At 44.2% G+C, this 21,999-nt stretch overlaps 1 protein-coding gene across 2 annotated transcripts in view; it reads right to left on the minus strand.

Annotated features, from left to right (window-relative positions):
• zeb2a (zinc finger E-box binding homeobox 2a) overlaps positions 1–19,937 on the minus strand; it is a 63,796-nt gene extending 43,859 nt beyond the window's left edge. For both annotated transcript variants that reach the window (XM_042427376.1, XM_042427375.1), the window contains exons 1-2: positions 19,272–19,937; positions 18,095–18,229 (exon numbers count right to left, since the gene is read on the minus strand). In XM_042427376.1, coding sequence (XP_042283310.1) covers positions 18,095–18,167 — 73 coding nt within the window. In that variant the 5' untranslated portion in view covers positions 18,168–18,229; positions 19,272–19,937. The remainder of the gene's footprint in view (positions 1–18,094; positions 18,230–19,271) is intronic.
• Positions 19,938–21,999: the final 2,062 nt, after the last annotated feature.

The raw sequence follows: 21,999 nt of genomic DNA on the forward strand, positions 1-21,999 counted from the left end.
AGAGAGTGAGCGTCTATAAATCAGAAGAAGAGGAGGAAGAAGAGGGTTTTGTTGGCGTCTGAGAGGTCGTTCACACACAAACTGACCTCCGACTGACACTTTCATCTCTGAAACATCACAAACACAGAGAATCAGTTTGACTTTTACATCATTCAGTGTTTCATGTGTTTTAATAGAATCATCATATCCTTTGATCAGATACAAATATAATTTCACCAGTTTCAGTCTGTATTTTATTTAAATGAAGTTTAGCTGCTTGTGTTTTAACATTTGAAAGTTAAAACAAGTCAAGAGAAAGAAACAGAAACACTTCTGACTGACTTTATTTCAGCCTCAAACATCTGATGAGGCATAAATTACTTGCGGCGTCCCACAGGGTTCTGATCCGGGACTCCTTCAGTTCCTCTTTTAAATCAATGATTTGTTTCTGCAGCGTTTATATTTCTTACATTCAAAGTATTTCCACACAAACTCAAACTTTACTTGACATAAAAACGTTTATATTTCTAAAAGTAACGTATCAGTTAAAGTCTGAACATTGTACAATTTAGATTTTTCAGTTTCTAATCAGAATTGATTTTCATTCATATTTTTTCATTTATTTATTCATTTAGCCTTTTAATTTACAGCTTGTAATATCTGTTTATGCCAGAAAATAAGTTGGTGTTTTTACAATGTAGTTTGGTGCTTCAAAGAAAAACAACAGAAACATGCTGGAAAGTAAATCTAATAATCAAGCTAGAGACAAAATTAACCACCTCCTGCCCTCAACAGGCACCGTTCTCTCCCCAAACACAGGAACCTTAGAAACAGCTGTAAATCCTGACATATATTTGGACTGTTTGTCTCCAGTCGACTTGTCTGAACTAACTTCAATGATTTGTTCAGCTAAACCATCAACCTGTCTCTTAGACCCCATCCCAACTAGGCTGCTTAAGGAAGCCTTACCCTTAGTGAGCACTTCTTTACTAGATATGATCAATCTGTCTTTAGTAACAGGCTATGTACCACAGTCCTTTAAAGTAGCTGTAATTAAACCTCTTCTTAAGAAGCCTACTCTTGATTCAGGTGTTTTAGCCAATTATAGACCTATATCTAACCTTCCATTTCTATCCAAGATCCTTGAGAAAGCAGTCTCTAATCAGTTATGTGACTTTCTACATAACAATAGTTTATTTGAGGATTTTCAGTCAGGATTTAGAGGCATCATAGCACAGAAACAGCACTGGTGAAAGTCACTAATGACCTCCTAACTGCATCAGACAAAGGATTTGTCTCTATACTTGTCCTGTTAGATCTTAGTGCTGCATTTGACACAATTGACCATCAAATCCTTTTGCAGAGACTGAAACATTTAATTGGCATTAAAGGAACTGCATTAAGCTGGTTTAAGTCCTATTTATCAGACCGATTTCAGTTTGTACATGTTAATGATGAATCCTCCGTGAAGGCAAAAGTTAGACACGGAGTTCCACAAGGTTCTGTACTTGGACCAATACTATTCACCTTATATATGCTTCCTTTAGGTAATATTATTAGGAAACACTCCATAAATGTTCATTGTTATGCAGATGACACCCAATTATATTTATCAATGAAGCCAGATGAACCCAATCAGCTATTATTATCATTGTTATTGTTATTATTGTTGTTAGTCCGGTTCTGCTGGAGGTTTCTTCCTGTTAAAGGAGAGTTTTTCCTGCTGATGGAGGAATGTTGGGTCTGTAGATTAAAGAGTTCGGTCCAGATGCTCGATGTGGAAACAGTCCTGAGATAACCTCTGCTGGTATTTGACGTTATATAAATTAAACTGACTTGACTTAATAAAGGTCTTATATGACGCTCGTGTTTGGACGCCTTTCTGCTAAAAATTTAATTGTTCAATTAAAACAGTTTTTTAGGGGAAGCATGTTTCTTTAAGTAAATTAAACTAATAAGTTAAGTATTGTTTATCAGCACTAGTTTAGAAAAAGGCCACGCAGGAACAGGAACGTTACCAAACAGATGCTTTCTCACAAAAACAGTTTTCTTTGCAAATGGAGCATTATGAACTGAAGTGGAGCAAAAACAAAATTACATGAAAAAAAAATGTGATCATGTTTGAAGCGGGAGGATTAATATTTAATGAGTCTAATAAAGTGTGCTGCACAGCGAGAGCAGAGAGACAATATCTCCTCCACCAGAGGGAACAACACACTGGCTCTTCAGACGTTAACACACCAAACAAGAAACGGACACCTCTCCCGCCTCTCCGCCTCATTATCAGCTGAATAATCGTCCTAATAAGAGCAGCGAAACATGTTGGAGCCTCAGACCTTTAATGAAGCCTCGTCCCTCCTGCGGGAGTCTGATAATCATTCATCATGAATGTGAACGGTCACATATCGCTGTTTGTCTAATCGAGGCTGTTCAGAAATGAACAGCAGCGTGACATTGAATTTAAAGGTTCGAGTGCTTCAAACGCTCTCGGATCAAACGGCGTCTTTGATTCTGAACTGTGTCGGTTTGTGCGGCAGTTACACCTTCAGCCTCATGTCGGCCATCAGCGGCTATTTTAGCTCAGCGCTGATGAAGCAGAGAAAAAGGGAAGTGAGGTGTGACAGAGAGAGCTGGAGAGAAGAAGAAGAAGGAGAAGCTGCTGGATGACTTTTAAATGAGAGAAACAGTTATTTAGAAACTGTGTTTTTATAGACGACTAGAGCTGCAACTAACGGTTATTTTCTCAATTAATCGATTAGTTGTTTGGTCCATAAATGTCCAAGATGACGTCCTCAGATGTCTTGTTTTGTCCACAACCCAAAGATCTTCAGTTTACTGTCATAACGTACTAAAGAAACCAGAAAATATTCACATTTAAGAAGCTGCAGTCAGAGACTTTGGAAAAATGACTCAAATAGATTAATCGATCAAAATAGTTCATAGTTGGCAACTAATCAATTAATCAACTAATCGTTGCAGCTCTAAAGATGATATCAGTGTTTTTGAATGAAAACTAAAGCAGGAAACATACACCACATGTCCAAAAGTATGTGGACACATGAACACACACACACAGAGTCTGATAGTGTGACATTTAACAGCCTCCACTCTTCTGGTGTCAGACTGTCCACATACTTTTGGACATGTGGTGTAGTTATTGCATTGTTGTAAATTACACACAGACATGAAACGTCTGCGTCAGTATGTGACAACATAAAAGTGGATATAAAAAGTACTGAAACAAACTGCTCATATCAAGAAAAAACAAGATAAGCTTCAGCGTCCTGCAGGTAAACATTCAGCAGCTACTGGCTGCTTAAAACCTGTCGAAACAACTTAGATAAACTCAAAAAGTGCAATCTACCAAGAAAACCAGTTCCCTTCTTACTTCCTGAAAAGTCAACACTTTGGTGGCACAAAGTTTTCAACCAACAACAGCCGTGAAACACGAGAATCCAGAGAGGAAAGTGAAGCAGGCGACGTTACAGAAGTGGGAAGTGAAAAGAAAGAAGAAAGAAGAAATAAAAAAAGAGTGTGAGGGGCGTACGGGAAGGTGTGTGTTTAAAAGTGTGTGTTCTCAGAAATGGAAGAAGAACCAACAGTGTGGTGACAAGGTCAACACAACCCGTGAAACCGAGTGTCAGCAGATTACAGCCGCCAGCAAAGGGAACTGCTGTCAAGGACAGCCGGCAGAGAAAAGAGGAAACGCTCAATGTGTGACTGTGTTTATCAAGTTTGCTTCCTTACCTGCTTTATTATTCAGGTTGTGGCGAAGCAGCAGCGCCGCACCGGAAAAAGAAAAGAAGAAGAAAAAGAAGAATTAGAACAAATGAGCACATATTTTTATCAGTAAAATGACAGCAGGGTCATTTATATCAGGGAACTGTTCAAAGTCAAACTGAAACCACAAAAGTCAAACATCTCAAGTGTTGTTCATACTTTTTATACTATTTGAATAAAAAAGCCAGAACTTCCAGATTCTCTAGAAACAGGAAAACATTTGTGGTAAAATAAAAAACACAAAGTTTCTCAGCAGTACGATGTGTTCGCTCCATTTTTAGATCAGGATGATCTAATATTCAATATTTATGTGTTTCTAAGCTTCTATCTGAACGCAGAGCTGGAAAGTATCCAAGTACATTTACTCAAGTACTTCAGTACAGTTTAGAGGTACTTGTACTTTACATGAGTATTTCCATGTGATGCTGCTTTCTACATTTCAGAGGGAAATATTGTACTTTCTACTCCACTACATTTATTTGACAGCTTTAGTTACTTTTCAGATGAAGATTTGACACAATGGATAATATAACAAGCTTTTAAAATACAACACATTGTTAAAGATGAAACCAGTGGTTTCCAACCTTTTTGTCTTTTGACGTCTTACAAAAAGCAGTGTGTAGTCGGGGTCACATTTCACATGTCTATGAGTTGTTAACAGCTCCACCAAATAGTGATTTTTCCCTCTAAACTTCTCACATGCTTTCATTTCAATAAATGTTCAAATGATCCAATATTTCAGCAAAATTCAAAGATTAGAGAAAAAGACATTCAGACAGATTTTAACAGTGATCAATATTTATTGTCTCACTTTTAAACTGTCAGTGTTGCAGATGGTGACAGAAGTGAGAACATTTATCACATCATGGACACCTGCAAGATGTTTGAATGACTGTTTCCACCTCTCAGTCAGTCAGTTTAAGGTTGAAAACATGAGTCCCGGTGGACATGATGTCCTTTGTTTGTGTTGCTGGAATAATGACTGCTGCCGATTGACTTGAATGGGGGCTACAGTGCAGACAGATCCAGGTCTTATTGAATTCTCTTCTGGTCTGCTGCACGTATACATAAGTCGGATGGTAATTATTGTCTGGTATCGCTTGGATCAATTTGCATTTAACCCAGATTCAGGACCAAAGAGGATTGTGGCGCATCAAGTCACTACGAGACGACACAGAAAACGGGGACAGGAAGCGTCTTCTTCATCATCTTCTTCACTGCTTCGTCTTCGCCCTGTAATGAACCGTCTTTATTCCAGCGTTTCTTCTGCTGCGGAGCCATAAATCACTGTTTCAGTTTGGCTAACGTGCCAGACGTCCGGGACAAAGGAGGCTCCTGGGACGACATGAAGACGCCCCCCCGACCCCCAGGGCAGGCTGTGTCCACTGGGTCACCTAGTTCTGCTCTGGGGGGGGGGGTGGGAGGGTTGGGGGGGGGGGGTTCTTTTCCCAGGCTCATTAGGAGTCTGGAGGAGGGACGCTGGGGTCTGGCCTGGTGGGACCATTAGTTTCAGGTGAACTGGTTTACACAGATTCCCAGTCTGACAGCTTCACCTCTCTGACAGACGTCAACAGGAGATCAGTTCCATTAGTCTTTTAGCCTAGCTTAGCACAAACACTGGAAGCAGAGGGAAACTGCTAGCTGTCTGACACTGTTAGCATGGAGTGTGCTATCACTTAGCAGAATGTAGCCTTTTCTAGCTTGTTAGCACAAAGTCTGTTATCATTCCACAGTGTTTACTACTGTCTAGCTTTCTAACATATTGTTCCCTGTGCTAAAGTGTTAGCATGGCGCCTGCTATCACTCAACACACTAAAGTTTAGCATTCAAAATAGCTTATTCTTAATTGTTAGCATGAAGATTGCTATAACTTAAATTAGCATACACTTCCTTTATGCAGCCCCTCAGTTCAGCCTCTGTCTGAAACAGGCCGTTTTAGCTCCTGTCTCTTTAAGCCCCGCCTCCTGATGAGCCCACTCTGTTCTGATTGGTCAGCTTCAGGAAGCTTCCTCCGGCTCCGGAGGCTACATAAACAAACTATAGTAGCAGGATTTCACTTCTTTTTCTCCTTCTTTACTCCAAATGTCAACTTCTCAAATCCATCCGTACATGTTGGAGCTGAATCACATCTGAAATATGAAACAACCACCTTAGCAACCACCTTAGCAACCAAGGCTACAGAGCAGACGGCTGTTAATGAGCATGTGTGACGAGCTGAAGTCAGCTTGTCAACAAGGTAGAGAAACCGTCAGATGAAGCGTTCAGAGCAGGTTGAAGTCCTGAGTTTTGACTTGCAGGCAGCGTTTCTACATACGTTCACCTCAAGTTTCTAAACTTTGACCATGTTTAACATCCGACATCAGAACAGGAAATAAATAACAGGAAACCACTAAAAGAAGAAGATGAACCCTTTACTGTTCCATCTGTGCTTTCCCTGCTCTGAAAGTCAAACCGTCAGCAGTGAAACGTGTCACCATCATATGGACTATTTCTGTTTTTACGGCGCATCCCTTTAACCTACATGTTTGACACTGACTGACCGGATTTGGGCATTATCACAGCGAGTTATTGATTGACCCGGTTACGCCTGTTTTTCCTGTCACATCATCATTGTTGTACCTCAATCCATGTGTGAACTGATCCAGACTTTAACATGCTTTATCTGTGTCACATCGATCGCTCCCACCGAATGAAAACTGATAAGACACATCACAACATGGCTGCCACACACTCTGATACAGACTCATAAAGTGCAGTATAAACACACACTGACTGGTGAGAGAAGAAAAGAGAAAACACACACACATCAATGACCTCTATTGAATCTGCTCCCTTTGAGCGAGGCACAAACAGCCAATGAGCGCGCACAAAGCCGGCCTTTCAAGTTCATCTGGACTGATGTAATAAAATTGACACATGGAGTCGGCTGAATTCTGGGGCGCCTATTACCTAAACTCTCATTTCCAAAGCACTGTCACCTCCCCTCACTGCAAATGAATCAATTACAGAGCAGTATAATCCTGTTAGGGGGGAGATGAATGCATACCTCCCCGTTGGCAGGTGCTGGCAGACTGGAGGGGCTTATTGGAGCAGGCGATATCAAAGCTGGGGGTTTTATCTGCCACATTAGAACCACTGCAAACCACCGAGTACAAGCCGCTGTGCCTGCGCTCGCTGTCTTAGCCTACACAATGAAATACTATTCAAAATGGTAATGTTGGAAACAAAACCTGAGCACGTCTCGCTGCAGATTTGGAGATGATTGGAAGTGTTTGTTTCAACCACGATTCAAAAGGCAGTTCTGCTGCTGCTTCTCTCCACATTTAATCTGCATTTTTACTCTCAAACACTCCTTCAGGTTCCTTTAGATTCTGACAGAATCATATATGTTGTGTATCATGTTGTTGCTGCTCTGAAATATTCAAACCACAGACTGTGTTTCTAGGATTGAAAACTGAACACTTTCACTGACTGAGATGAGTCCCAGTGAGCGTTCAGGTTTCAAAACAGTTTTAAAATGTCAAAAAGCATCAAAGTGCTGAAAAAGTGTCGACTGTTATAACGTGTCAGGTTTCAAAACTTACAGCAAAAATGTAATTTGAAAATCTAAATTATCAAAAAGTGTCAAGTATCACTAAATGTTAAAAGTTTCAACTATCAAGAGATAAAACATCTGAAAGTTTCATTTAAAACTTAATAAATATAAAATATCAAAAACTGTCAAAGAGTGTTTGGTGACCAGTAACACAATCAAATATAAGAAATAAAAAGAATAAAAAGAGTTAAACATGATGTTTGTTCTTGTTTCAATCAGGAAACTTTATTTAATTCAAACAAACGCTGCGTGTTTCTAACTATCACTGAAACATCTCAGCTGTGAGGATGAGCAGCTTGTAAAAGTGGAGGTTTATTGTCAGGTACAACTGTTACTGTTGGAGGATACAGAGCAGCAGAGGAGGGGGGGCGGGGGGGGGAGGGGGGGGGAGGAGGGGGTCGGTGGGAACCAACAATCCACCTCATTGTTTTCGCGGCGGCGCTCCTGGGCGCGCTCAGCTCCGACACATTCACAAGGTCCAATCTGTCTGGCAGCGGCGGCCGACATTCTGAAGCACCTTGTCAGATAACGCCTGAACCGCACAGCGAGGAGCGGCCCGGGGGGAAATAATGAAACCAACAATGACTGAGGGGCGGTGTGCAGCCAAGAGGGGAGGACCGGGGGGGGCAACGAGATGGAAGGAGAGAAAGAGAGAGTGGGAGAAGAGAGAGAAGAGAGGGAGGGAGGGGGGAGAGGGGGAGGCAACTAAAGCCCCTGCTTCAACCCCCCCCCCCCCCCGTCAGCTCACCCAGACCATTGTGCACCCAGGGGGGTTTGGGAGATAAATGGCCGCATGTTAACCACGTTTGACAGGCTGCACAAAAGGGGACACCTCGGGTCCCATGACGCAACCTGTACACCCCCCCCACCCCCCCAACATCCCCATGGAGGTGCAACCCCCCCATCACTACCATCACCCCCCATCACAGAAGGTACAGGAGGACAGACAGCAGCAACAATTTGTCACTTCTGCATCAAGTCTGATCTGGAGAAGCACAGGAAGTATCACAGAGACGATCATCCTGATCAATGACCTGATCACATCTCATCATCAATTTAATTATTATTATCAAGTCCTTAAAACTCTAAATGATCAGCTGACTGATTGTTCACCTCCTCAGATCAAGTTGTTTATTAGCACATTTCCCAGCATGCACTGTGTTCTTCAAACTTTTAGTTCACTTGAGTTTTAAAACTAAATCAAATCTGTGTGATGATGGTCGTCGTCGTCTTTTGTGTTTTTCACGGTGACGGTGCGTTATTGAGTCACTTCTGATGATGCATTTCTTTGCAGTTGTTTTCAGCAGCAACACATGATGCGTTTTTCTGGACGATAACGGTGCGTTTTTGAGTCACTCTTGGTAACGGTGCGTTTTTGAGTCACTCTTGGTAACGGTGCGTTTTTGAGTCACTTTTGGTTAACGGTGCGTTTTTGAGTCACTTTTGGTTAACGGTGCATTTCGAAGCTCTTTTTTTAACAACACACCTTTGAGTTATTGTGATTTATCTGTCAGTATGATGATGGTGCATGTTTTAACGGTGCGTTTTTGTATCTGTTTTCATCCGGTTGATGTTTTGCACGGTGACGGTGCACATTCGAGTCACTTTTGATGATTTCTAGAAAACAGCGCAGCACAACTCGAGTTATTTTCTACAACCAAGCCACATTTTTCTGGACGATAGTTGTGCATTTTTCAGTCTTTTCACACAACAACGGTGCATTTTTGACAGATTGCCTGAACCACGTCTGTCTTCTTCAGCTGTAATAAACCAGGCTGGACAAAGGGAGGAGAATGAAGCGTCTGTCAGCGCTGCAGCCACAGTTCAGGCTGAAGGCTGGGAGGATATTTGGGACTGGGGGGGGTGTTGGGAGGGGGGATTATTCTCCTCTGCTAACCTTTTCAGCTCTGCCTGGTTCTTTGATGGCTGACAGGACTCACAAAGGCACCTGCCCCATCCCAGAGTGTCCCCCCCGCCTCCCCCCGCTCTCCTCCCCTGACCTGACCAGCATTCCTGGTCCACAGGGGGTCCTCCCCATGGCTACCTTTACACTGCCCCCCCGCCCCTCCTAAAGTCTGATAATCCCACAGCAAACAAGGTTGGGCCGGCTCAGAGGCGATGCACGAGACTTCTCACAGCCGCTCGGCTAAAAGGTGGACGACTGATGAAGGCCCATCACCGTGGGAACCAACACAGGGAAAAAAATCATTGAAATGCATTATGGGATTGGTCCAATAGGAAGGTCTCGCTGCAGACCTGAAGGTGGGGAGGTGCTCCGGGCTGGACGTCAGCAACAAAGACAAACTAATCTGGACTTTTAATGAACGTGTTGTCGATCACGCCGGCACACTTATTAAAGTCAAAACTGGTCTGTGAAAGTGCAGCAACGGTGCGTTTTTCATTCTTTTCCTTTGATCATGAAGATGCATTTTAACATTTTTCAACAGCAACACTTTTGGTTGCGTTCAGTCTTAAATAACTGCAACTTTTTTAAGATGATGATGTATTTATTGCGTCATTTCAGTATTTTTATAAAATAGTTTGTTTATATTTTTGGATCAGGATCACTGCATTTAAGCCTTTTCTGGAGTTTTTTATCTTTTCCAGTGATGGTAGTGAGTGTGAGCACTTTTTCACATGAACATGGCGTGTTTTTGTCTTTTTTGAGTTGTTTGCATTGTAGAGTTTTTTGCTGACACTGAAGATTTGATATTTTTACAGAACTACTACTTATTTAAGAGTTTTATCAGCCTATTTTCACCAGACAGCAGGTATCCAAAAACATGAGAATCAGCACAACACAACGTCAAAAGGAAGAGTTTGTTTAAGTTTTGAGAACATTAGTTACAAACCGTACCGGTGTTATAAACACACACACACACACACACACACACACACACACACACACACACAGTGTCCCTCCTTTCCTTTATTCCAGATTTAACAAAACTGCCGTCACGCCTGTTTAGCTCAATAAAGGCGGTCGACAGCCGTAACCCTCATCAACCTCCAACTGTCATATACAAACATGTGTGTGTGTGTGTGTGTGTGTGTGTGAGGACAATAGGATATATCACAAGTGAAGAAGAAGACCATGTGATAGTTGCTTCTGATCAGTCTGCAGAGCATCAGTGCTTTCAGTTCTTCTTCTACGTGTCGTGTCATCACCGGGCACAGAAACACGGTCGGTCGGTATAAAATGTGAAGCAGGACTCTGAAGGGTGTCGGCGTTCGTGGTGTGGAGGTCACGCTGCAGCTCGGCGGTCTCACCGAGGCCGCAGAGGTGGAGAAGTTTCCTTCAGACCGGACTTTGCGGAGCAGCTTTGACAGGAGTGTCAGCTCTGATACCTCAGACTCAGAGGTCACTTCACCAGGACTTCCCCCCTCGGGCTGCCGGGTCGCACTGAGCAGCGCTCCTCAGCCTCATTACTTTAATTGGTAGATCTGTGACCAGGAAGTGGCGTCCTTTCATCCCGGCCAGGGTCCCCGCTGATCTGATCTGGCCTGAGGAGGTTTACGCTGAGAGGACAGAGAGTCCGAGCGGACGCAAAGATCCTCCTGAACAGAGGAGGTGAACTCGTCCACGAGACAAACGCAGAGCGACAGAAAGGAGACGAGTCAGAGAAAAGTTCTGCTGTCAAACAAGAAAACTGTTTTCTCTCTTCAGTCCAGTTTAAAACCAGGTTTGTCTCTGCGCCTACAAACTGTTGTTACGGATGTCAAAGGTCTAAATAAAGTATCCAAACCAAAAGAACACTTGAAAGAATAAAACGTCATTGGAATGATACTAAATGTTTTGTGGAAAACAGCTTCAAAGTGCGATGAAATGCGCCATCATTGTAAAAAGTGGCTAAAAAATGCACCATCACCATTTATATCCAACCAGGATTCATCATCTTCATCAAAACACAAACATTTTTCATCCTTGTCTAAAAAGGCTCAAAAACGCGCCGTGAAAATGAAAACGAGCTTTGTGTCACATGACATGACATCATCATTGTCAAAAGTGACTCAAAAATGCACCGTCATCATGTTTCAGGTTCTTTACACGTCAACGGTGCGTTTCACTTATTTTACACATTTATGAGCCACTTTCCAACAACAACACTGATTCCAACAGTGTTGTGATGTTTTTATCATTTTCACTGTTGACGGTGCATTTTTACATGTTTTGCCAGTGCTGGTGCATTTTTTTAGTTCGGGGACAATGATGCATTTTTAATTGTTTTAGACAGCGATGACACATATCGGTGCATTTCTAAGCTACTTTTGACAATGACAGCTAACTTTTCAGTCACTTTTTACAATGATGGGACATTATTTTCTGTTTTGATGACTATAATGCAAACAACCGCGTCATTTTGGGGTTTTTTTTTGGATACTACTGGTGCATTTCTAATTTATCTTTGACAATGACAGTGCACTTTTGAGTTGCAGTTTCAGTTTTTCCCGACTGCGGCCAGATATTACTCATCTATAACTAGTTTTCGTAGGTTGTTGACAGATTTTAGCTCCAGTTAACAGCTCAATAGGAGTATCTTCAGATCACACACCTGTACGACACACCTGGACCTGTCCCCTGCTGCCATGTGAGGTTCAATGACAGCTGGGAAAACACAGCGTTCATCCTAACAAACAGCAGCCGGTTTCTACATCATCAGAGGAAGTGTGAAGTGACTGATGTTAAACGGAGACAGACAACTTATTTTGTGTCCTGGGAGACAAACAGAGGTGGGCGGGGCCTGGAGCTGTGGGACAGAGGTGGGGAGGTTTGGGGGGGGGGGTCGAGTCATTCAGCCGTACGCTGGCGGTCTGGGCGCACAGATGTCATGACACCTTAATCCAGCCATCCGTTATTGATTGTTCCATGTGTGTTTGACCTTGCCGGAGGAGCTCAGCCAATCAAACAGGCTCATCGCTGCGAGGGAGGGGCCAATGAGAACGAGTCACTCTGAATCTGAACAGGTTTATTTCTCTACGATAACCTCTGATCTGTCAGTATGTCCAGATTATAATCTGAAGAGTTTACATGTTGTGACAGTGACGAGCAGCCGTTTAACACAGAGATTATGTTTAATAACAATAACATGAACGACCGCTGCAAACACCAGCAAACAGGAAAGAATAACTGTTACGAAGAATAAATAAATTCTCTATGTTACAAGTAAAATAGAGAATTTGTAAAAAATAAAAAAGTACAGAAAAATGTTATTTAAGGGTAATAAAAGGGCAATAATAAAATATAATGAAATATGTAAAAATTAAATCCAGTAAATGTTATAAAAATAGCAAAAAAATCCAGTGACTATAATAAACATTAATAAAAGTAAAGTTAAAAACATATTTTTAAATGGTGTTAATAGTTGCAGTGAACATGTAATCAGAGTATTATTGTGATGATGATGATGATGATGATGATGATATTAGCTGCTGTACTGCGGCTCTCTCTCTCTGTGTGGTTTGTTGTTTTTGCTCCGGCTGCTCGATCAGCGCTCTGGCGGCTCTGGCGGCTCTGACCTTGCTCAGTCCGCCTGTTTAGGCTAACGGCGACACAATGTCACCGGGCGGCTCTGAACTCACTCATGAAGAAAATGTGCACATGGTGAACATGGTGGGGGGGGGGGGGGGGCTGATACACGCATGTCAGTCACCTTGAAACACACAAACACCAGGAGGAGTTTCTACTCCAACACCATTCCACTGCACAGATGCATCATGGGAGGCGTAGGAGTCGTCTGAGGAGTGTTTGTTGTTGGTGGCACAGTGACGAGCTTTGTGTGAGAGAAGACGAAGAAGAAGAGAGAGGAGCCCCCCCCTCACTCCCCCCCCCCCCCCATCAGTGACAGATGTTAACAGAGGAGGATAAAGCTGTAGAGGTGGAGGAGGCTGACAGACAGGTGGTGGTGGGGGGGGGGGGGTTTAGTGCACCAGAGCTTAAAGAGGTGGGACATACGAGGGGGGGGGGGGGGGGTCTTTAACAAATCTAGACGTATAGACAAATAGGACACACACAAGTCAACAAGTCAGAGTCTTTTATCCTTCAAACACAACAATCACCTTTAAAAATAGATTTAAACATCAAAACCTCAACAATTAACAACATTTTAATAAATAAACCTCCATCAAACCAGCATGAAACCGTCAGAACAACAACAACAACAACAACAACAACAACAAAAACAACAACAACAAAAACACACAGAAGAAAATTCAGTAAAACCTGTAAGAATAAAAACATGTATTTCTAGAAGACGTGGCTGCTGTGTGTAACGAGTTATTAAAGTTTTATTACTGAATGATGTCGTTATCCTGAAGAATGTTTATCATAGATATGAAAAGTATGTTTATGAAAAGAGAGAAAGTCCTTCAAACCTCAACAAACAAAACCAAAACTAAGAAAACTTCTTGAAAGCTGCCAGAATCAAAAATATTTAAAAAAAAATCCAAAAACCACTAAAACAAAGAAACGATGAAACCGTCAGACAGAAAAAACTAAAACCACCGAAAATATGAAAATAATAAATCATAAAAAATACATTAAAAACAGAAAATGTGAGTCGGTTTGGACGGAGGTGGATACTGTATGAGGTCATGTGACTGTGATGTCACCGTGGTGATGTCGTTAACATAATGTGTCTCTGCTTTATCTGCTGCAGCGCCGTGAACAAAGGGCCCCTTCTTCCCTGAGAGGGGCCCCGGCTCCTCCGGTGTCCAACCAGAGGTGTTTGGTGAAGTAAATCTGCCTAAATCCTGGGGTGGGGGGGGGTGGGGGGGGGGGGGGGGGGGGGGGGGGGGGGGTGAAGGTGAATAAAGATAATCTGCTTTTCTTAACAATAAAACTGCTCTGGGGGGGGAATTAGGAATTCATATCACATGGTGCATTTTAAACTTGATTCCTGACCTGTTAAGAAGCAGCTGAGCTGCGACTGACTGAGACACTACAACTGCAGAGAGGGGCCTCCAGGGACCTCCAGGGACCTCCAGGGGCCTCCAGGGGCCTCCAGGGACCTCCAGGGACCTCCAGGGACCTCCAGGGGCCTCCAGGGGCCTCCAGGAGCCTCCAGGAGCCTCCAGGGGCCTCCAGGAGCCTCCAGGAGCCTCCAGTGGCCCCTCAAGGCTGAACTTAGAACAACTCTTGATAAAGGTGTTTGTCTGTTGGCTCCAGACTGACGTGTTTCTACTTCCTGTTGAAGGAACACTACGGGAACAACTGAGGGACATATTGTTGCCGTCTCGTCAGCTGTGAGTCGTCCCGTAACTCTGTCTGTCCATCAGTGAGGGGGGGTGCAGTGGGGGGGGGGGGGGTCTATATAGGGCACACACACCTTCCATCCTCCTCCTTTATGAACCTCACTCTCTTTATCTTCCTCCTCCTCCTCCTCCTCCTCTCTCACTTCTTCTTTCTTTCTCTCCTCCAGTTTTTTTTTCTTGAGCTCTTTTCATCTGGGACGCCGCCGAGCCGAGCGGCCCCGGCGGCGGCGAGAGGGTCTGAATTGTGATTAAGAACGAGGAGAGAGGAGCTGCTTTTCTTTGTTCTGCCCTCGGGGAGGTGTTTACTGAGGGGGGGGGGGCACATGGCGGAGCAGATATGAAAGGCATTCAGGTCAGTGGGAATGTGAGCGACAGAGGACGGTGATGCTATCAGAGGTGTGTTACTGTCCTGCTTCAACACAAACAAGCAGCTCACAATCAGAAACACGACAGTCGTCTTCTGGATTCAACCAGGAAACACAGTCGACCTCACGGAGCCTCAAACGTCCGACTGTTTCTGTTCGACTGACGTCTCACTGAAGATTCAACACAAACAGCAGCATCAAGTGTCTTTAAATCTAAAAGATCCAGCAGTCAGTTTTATTACTGAGACTGTTTGTATGTAAAGATATGAGAGACGGATCTAAAACAGACACAGTGAGAGACGCGTTTGGTTATCAGGACGCTGACAACTATCACAGAGAGGTGACAGAAGAAGACAAAGACAAACAAGTGATGCAGCGTGAAGACGACGTCTCTCTACTCCGTCCTGCTGTCACATCAAGCTCTAAACGTCTCTCTCTGAGCTTTCTACGTATGTCTGGACGTCCCAGTGGACCCAGTCTCTCCAAAACCAGTCGTCCCCTTAAAACCCTCTGATGATGTCACATCTGGACCGCTGCCACCAGCCTTTGTTGCTTCTTATCAAACCCTTTAAATTCACACAGAAATACCATCAAAGAACGAATCACTTCATGTTTCTGGGCATCTGGCGGCCTGAAGGTTTAGGACCCCCCCTCACCCCCCCCCCCCCACCCGCCTCTTTACTCTGTCACACTATCAGAATTAAAACACAGCTCTGCTTTATTCCACCTCAACGTCCCCACAATCATTTACAGAAAATATCATCCAATAAAGATTCAACAACAACAATAAAAACCAGGTCTCAATCATCCAGAGATCCTCCGTCTGAGACATTTGTTGCACATCATTTCCTCTAATTTACTGTCAAATATAAAATATAAAAAGAGATGAATTAGAAACATTGTTCTCATTAAACTGAAGAAGTTTCCTGAACAGTTTTTAAAAAGCTTTCAGCAGACAGAGACGACATGCGAGCGTCAGACTGAGAGCCGGTAAACAGCAGCAGAGCGGCGGTCTCGGAGTGGACGGCGGGACAATGACACGCCTGTGAGACATGTGGCATGAATGGTGCAGCAGGCAGCCTGACACCGCTGCAGGGAAATCAGACACCAGCGCTGCTGGATGCAACAAACCTGCACCGACGACAAACACGTCGCAGGAGAAACGTTGTGTGAAGGAATCTGCAGGTCGACTGATGACTGATCTCTGATTTCTACTGTCAAAAAGTCACAAATAGTCAAAGAGAGACTGAAGCAAACTCACAGAGTCTCAAACATTATATTAGATTTTTTTTCTTGCCTGTTTTTCTGGTTTTTGTTTGCAGTCTGTTACACAACAAGCAGCTGATGTCACATTTAAATCAGGATTTTAAAAACGGTTCAAAGAGAATCGAGACAATTCAACTTATAACAACATCCAGCATTATTCCATCTGCATAAAAATGTAGCAACATAATCTTTACTATCTGTACGACACAGTGGATCCTTAAACAGGCTCCGTTCACTGCAGAACCACAGCAACCAGCTGAAATATTCCACAAATCTTCAGCATCATTTTAGACACATTTCCACTAAATTCACACTGTGGCAGCGGCGTTAGAATTTAAACGCAGTTGTTCATGACGAATAATAAAGTCCAGAAGTGAAACAACACCGAACTTCATCCAGTAAACAGAAGATTTTTTAGAAAGAAAACAGCTGCAGCAGCTTCACAGCTGGATGAGACGGACGGACACCCAGAGGTGGAGGAGGCAGTTCAGCCTGAACAGATCCAGTTACACCAGGCCCTAATCTGACCCCCCCCCTCCTCCACAACCCCATCAACAACCCCCCCCACCCTACCCCACCACCCCCGGGACCCCTGAGAGGAGGAGATGGAGCCACATCCCGAAAGAGGAAAAACCACGACGGGAGGAAACATCGTGAGGAAACTTCAGCACGGCTCTGATCAGATCTGAAGCCTTTTAATTTCACACTTTAACCTTTTCACTGGTGCAAATCTGCACACTACAATTATTTCACATTTTCAGGACAATTATAATATTATGATTTTATTTTTGTGAAACTGACCTAAAGTACAAATATGAGCCTGATCAGCTGATATGAAACGAAGCAGAAAACATTAAAAACTGGGATTCAGGCCGTCTGTCGCCTCTTTTGTTTGCATTTAAATGACGGATTAAACCTTTAAATCAGCAGGAAAAACTGAGCGTTAATGAGGCCTTCAGCTCAGCTTTTATTGTCTTAAATGTGAGTTTGCAGCTGAAAATAAAGAAGAGAAATATTCACAGAAGAGTTTCAGTATGAATGAGGACGCGGCTCCGCAGCTGCAAACAACTAAACACTTTATAAAGAAAAGACGATTCATCACAAAAATATCAACTCATATTAGAATTCATCAGCTGCTTTTTTATGTCTGACTCCGTAAAGAAAAACGAGGCCGTTAGTTGACTTCATGGGTTTGTTAGTTTGTTTCCTCCTCCTGCCCCCCCCGGAGGAGATAAAACCAACCAACCAAACAAACAAACAAACAAACAAATCAACAAACATGATTTTAAAAAAAGAGGAAAAAGACGCTGAAGACGGAAATTTATTTTATAGAAACTGAATCTGCATTAATGTCACGATTTGAGTTTTTCATGTAGCTGAAATAATAAATGAAGCAGAGCAGCTGTTTGATCAGCGACTCGTTCAGTTGAAATAAAAACAAATGTGTGAAGATCAGAAAAGTGACAAAAACGTCCAATAAAGTGTTAAAAACACGCAGCTGCGTGTTCACGCAGAGACACGCTGCGGGACGGAGGCGCGGATCCACAGGTCCTCACGCGGAGCTGCAGCGCGGATATAACGGCTTTATCAGACCTGCTCCACCCGGCGGCCGTGCCCGGACCCGGACCCGCACCCGCTCCCGCTCCCGGGTCACCTCCTCCCGCTGAAACCTCCACAGAGTCCCGTTAAAAACTTTTTGTGTCTTTTGTGTCGCGTCCAGGGGACAGACAGGGACCTCCCGGCCCGGGCCAGGCGGGCGGGGACAGGAGAGTTTGCGGGACTTGTTGCGGGACTCGTTGCGGGACTCTGAGCGTGTGTGTGTGTGTGTGTTTGTATGTGTGTGTGTGTGTGTTCTTACCGTTCTTCCTCCGGGGGTTGGCCTGTTTTCGCCTCTTGCAGCGGGGACCCTCCGCCATGATCTCCTGCTTCATTGATAAGTCAGTCCGGTCCGCATGGGCTCCTGATCCGGCTCCGCTGCTGCTCCTCCCGCCGCCTGACAACCAGCACACACACAGTAAATCCCACAACCAGGTCCTGCACCGGGACCGCACTCTGCGCAGCACTTTAGGAAAGTTATGAAAAATAAATCCGGTTTATTCAAAAGTCTCCAGAGTTTTTTTTTTTCTTGTTTTTTAGTCTGTTTGTTTTGTAGGAGAGCGTGCACCGAGCGCACCGCCGCCCCGCGTCCCCGTCCGCCTGATCTCTGATGTGAGGAGCGTCTCTGCTGGTCTGACAGAGGAGGAGGGCGGACACACACACACACACACACACACACACACACACACACACACACACACACACACACACACACTCTCTCTCTCTCTCTCTCTCTCTCTCTCTCTCTCTCTGTGTGTGTGTGTGTTTCCTCCTCCACCTCTCAGATACAAAACTTTGACATTAAATAATAAACTTGATCATTTTGACGTCATGTCTCTTCTGATTGACGCCTCTGCGTTTTTTTTCTGCGCTTAAAAACGCCCCAAAGTTCACCTGAGAGGCCTCATCGAAACCAATCACTCATCAATACATTTATCAGGAGAACATGAGGGACAGAATCCGTGGATGTGCGGGGAAATATGCGGTTATATAAGCTGCGGTGAAGATTCAGGCCTGCAGTTGTGTAATCTGTGCGCAGGGTCAATAAAAGCAAACACTTATTGTAAGATATTTTTATATTTCTGTGATGATGTTTAAACACACTGAGAGGAAAAAAAGCTTTCAGGAAGATTAAAATCTACATGTCATTTATTTCCAGTTGCTCCAGTTATTTCTCTTCATAATCAGACTCTGGATGTGTGAGCGGGGAGCGGCAGCAGCAGGACGCGGGGACAGCCCTCCTGCTCCCCGGCCTGCCTGCCTCAGTCAGCCCGCTGTCACCAAACATCCCTCCTCCAACACCTGGTGCAGCAGCCGGCGGGAGCGCGCGCCTCTCTCCTGTGCGCTCACCTGGCCGCGCAGGTAGAGCTGCACAGGTAAGCGGCGCGCTTTGATTGGCTCCTGAAAGAAAAAGCAGAAGAAGAGGAGAGGATACCTACCGGAGAGTGTCCGTGTTTCCTGCCGCTGAAGGAGAAGCAGCGAGGAAGAAACGGCAGCACACTAAAGAAAAAAAGTGCTGCTACTGCGCGTGCCCCCCTCCCTGAAATAAAATGTTAAAAAAGAAATCTGGATGGTGTCCCGGAGAGTCCCGGTGAGTCCCGGAGAGTCCCGGTGAGTCCCGGTGTGTGCGCAGAGCGGTGGCCGGGAGGGGAGCGTCGGTCCGGGCGGGCAGGTCGGGACTGATCCGGTGTCAGAGCGTCTGTGTGACGCCGCCCCGCCGGAGCTGTCACCGCAACATAAACAGGCGCGAGACCTTCTACCACCACGCGCCACCTATCTTCACGCGGAGGGATAATTGAGAAGCCGCCTCCTCCTCCTCGTGCACACCATCACCTCCTCCTCCTCCTCCTCCTCCTCCTCGTGCACACCATCACCTCCTCTGATCCGGATCACTCTCTTTGTTTCTGGTTTAAATGAGCAGCTCGTGCCGCCTTCACAGCGCCCACGCGGCCCCTCGTGCCGCTCACACTGCAAACAAACTGCAGCGCCAGAGCACCTGATTGGCTCACACAGGTGTGTTACCTGAGCAGGTGAAGCATACAGAGGAGATGTATGAGCATGCGCAGTTGTGTGCTCTGCAGTGTTGAGATGGCTGAACAGGTGTTACACCCGAATCTGTGGCGGTCACGTGTTCGGTCCATCAGAGTTTGATTGACAGGTGAGATGACCTCAGACAGGCTTTTTAATAAATACAATTTATTATAAAAACACAAAACATTTATAAAATTAATTTGAATTTTAAAAAATGCAAAAATAAACAATACTTTTATAAAACAGATATAATATAGTACATGTAATTAAAATCCATAAAAATCTAAAAAAAAAAAAAAAAAATCTAAAAAAAATAAATAAATCAATTAAAACCAGAAAACAATTTAAAATACTGACTGATTAAATGAACTTATGGTAAAAAAAAAAAAAAAAACCCAATATATTTGGAAAAATATAAAATACTTTTATAATAAAAATAGCAAAATAAAATTGATTATATTACATAAGTCCGGCTTTCTAATAAATAAATAAATATATTTATAAAAATAACCATGAAATGTATTAATACAATCAGTAAAAATGAAAGAACTGAAATTAACTTCTTTTATTGAAGTATCTTCATAAAATATATCAATAAAATATATTTTTTAAAATTAAATTAACTTATGTAATAAACCTTTCATAAATAATAATTCATTAATATAAAATATATTAGTAAAATATACATTTTGTAATGTAATTTCAGATTTTTTAATGATCTTGGTTCTCGGTTGCCAGTCCAATAACAGTTATAATAATACCTGTGTTAGTGCAAAGATGTAAATACAATCATCTGTTGTCATGTGACTGAAGTCCTGTTTGCAGGTCACATGATGACGTGACATCCAATCAAAGAAACAAGACATTTAGACTGTTACATTTTATTTTGATGAGAATCTTCTGTCTTCCTGTTAATGGTCAGTCTTAAAAATAAAGTCTTTAGTTAAACTGCGTTTCAGGTGAGAATAAAACCAGTGTCTCTCTAACCTGCTGACACTCTCTGACTGGCTGTTTTCCCTGTGTGTGTGATTGTGTGAGTGGAGACAGGTGTGTTGGAGTCACTCTTCCCAGTTACCAGCCTGAGCCTCAGCCCCAGGTTCCCAGTTACCAGCCTGAGCCTCAGCCCCAGGTTCCCAGTTACCAGCCTGAGCCTCAGCCCCAGGTTCCCAGTTACCAGCCTGAGCCTCAGCCCCAGGTTCCCAGTTACAGGCCTGAGCCTCCCCAGGTCTGCATTCCCTTTCCCCAGCCTTTACATGAATTCTTTGTTTCTATCATATCCCTGTCTCCTTGCTGTTAAGTGTCTTGTTTTCTGGCCTTTAATCCATCCAAGAGATTCTGATGTTGAGCTCATAACCAAGTTTTTTCGGTCCATCCATGAGGAGAACCCTGCTCTAGCTAATAGGTTGATGACAGTTCGCTGGGAGTCTGTGGAGTGTGAGGCCACTACCTGCCTGTCCTGAGCCGGTTAACCTGCTATCTGCTTGTTCTGCATTCCCTGAACCCCAGGAACCTAATATGGATCCACTGAGGAGCCACCCTGACATCCAGTGATCACCCTTTGAAGGGACTCACTTTTCCATTTCCATGGGGTACTGTGGCCACTGGCTCTTACTGCTGCTCAGTGCTACAGAGTCTCCGCTGCCCAGCACTATAGAGTCTCCACTAACCGGCACCTCTCCGCTGCCCAGCCTATTCCTGAGCCGTCGGCTGCCCCTGCTGATGCCCAACCTGTTTCTCTGCTGCAGCGGTCCTCTGTTCCTGAGCTGCAGCAATCTGCTGACCCTGAGCTGTAGCAATCTCCTGTGGCTGTACTTCACTCCAGCTGCACTCCAGCTGTCTGGTTGACCTTTGGAGCGACTCCACCCATCTGTCCTGCCATCAGGTCGATCTTCAGAGTGGTTCTGCCTACACTGCCAGCCTCCAGAGCAGTTCCGCCTGTCTGGCTGTCTTCTCCCCATCCATTTGTCCTGCCTTCTGGTCACCCTCCAGAGCTGCTCCACCTATCTGTCCTGCCTCCTGGTTGCCCTCTGGAGTGGCTCCGCCCATCTGCCCTGCCTCTGGGTCACCCTCCAGAGCGGCTCCGTCCATCTGTCCTGCCTCCTGGTCGCCCTCCAGAGCTGCTCCACCTATCTGTCC

This window comes from Thunnus maccoyii, chromosome 11 (genome assembly GCF_910596095.1).
Source record: "Thunnus maccoyii chromosome 11, fThuMac1.1, whole genome shotgun sequence".
NCBI lineage: Eukaryota > Metazoa > Chordata > Actinopteri > Scombriformes > Scombridae > Thunnus > Thunnus maccoyii.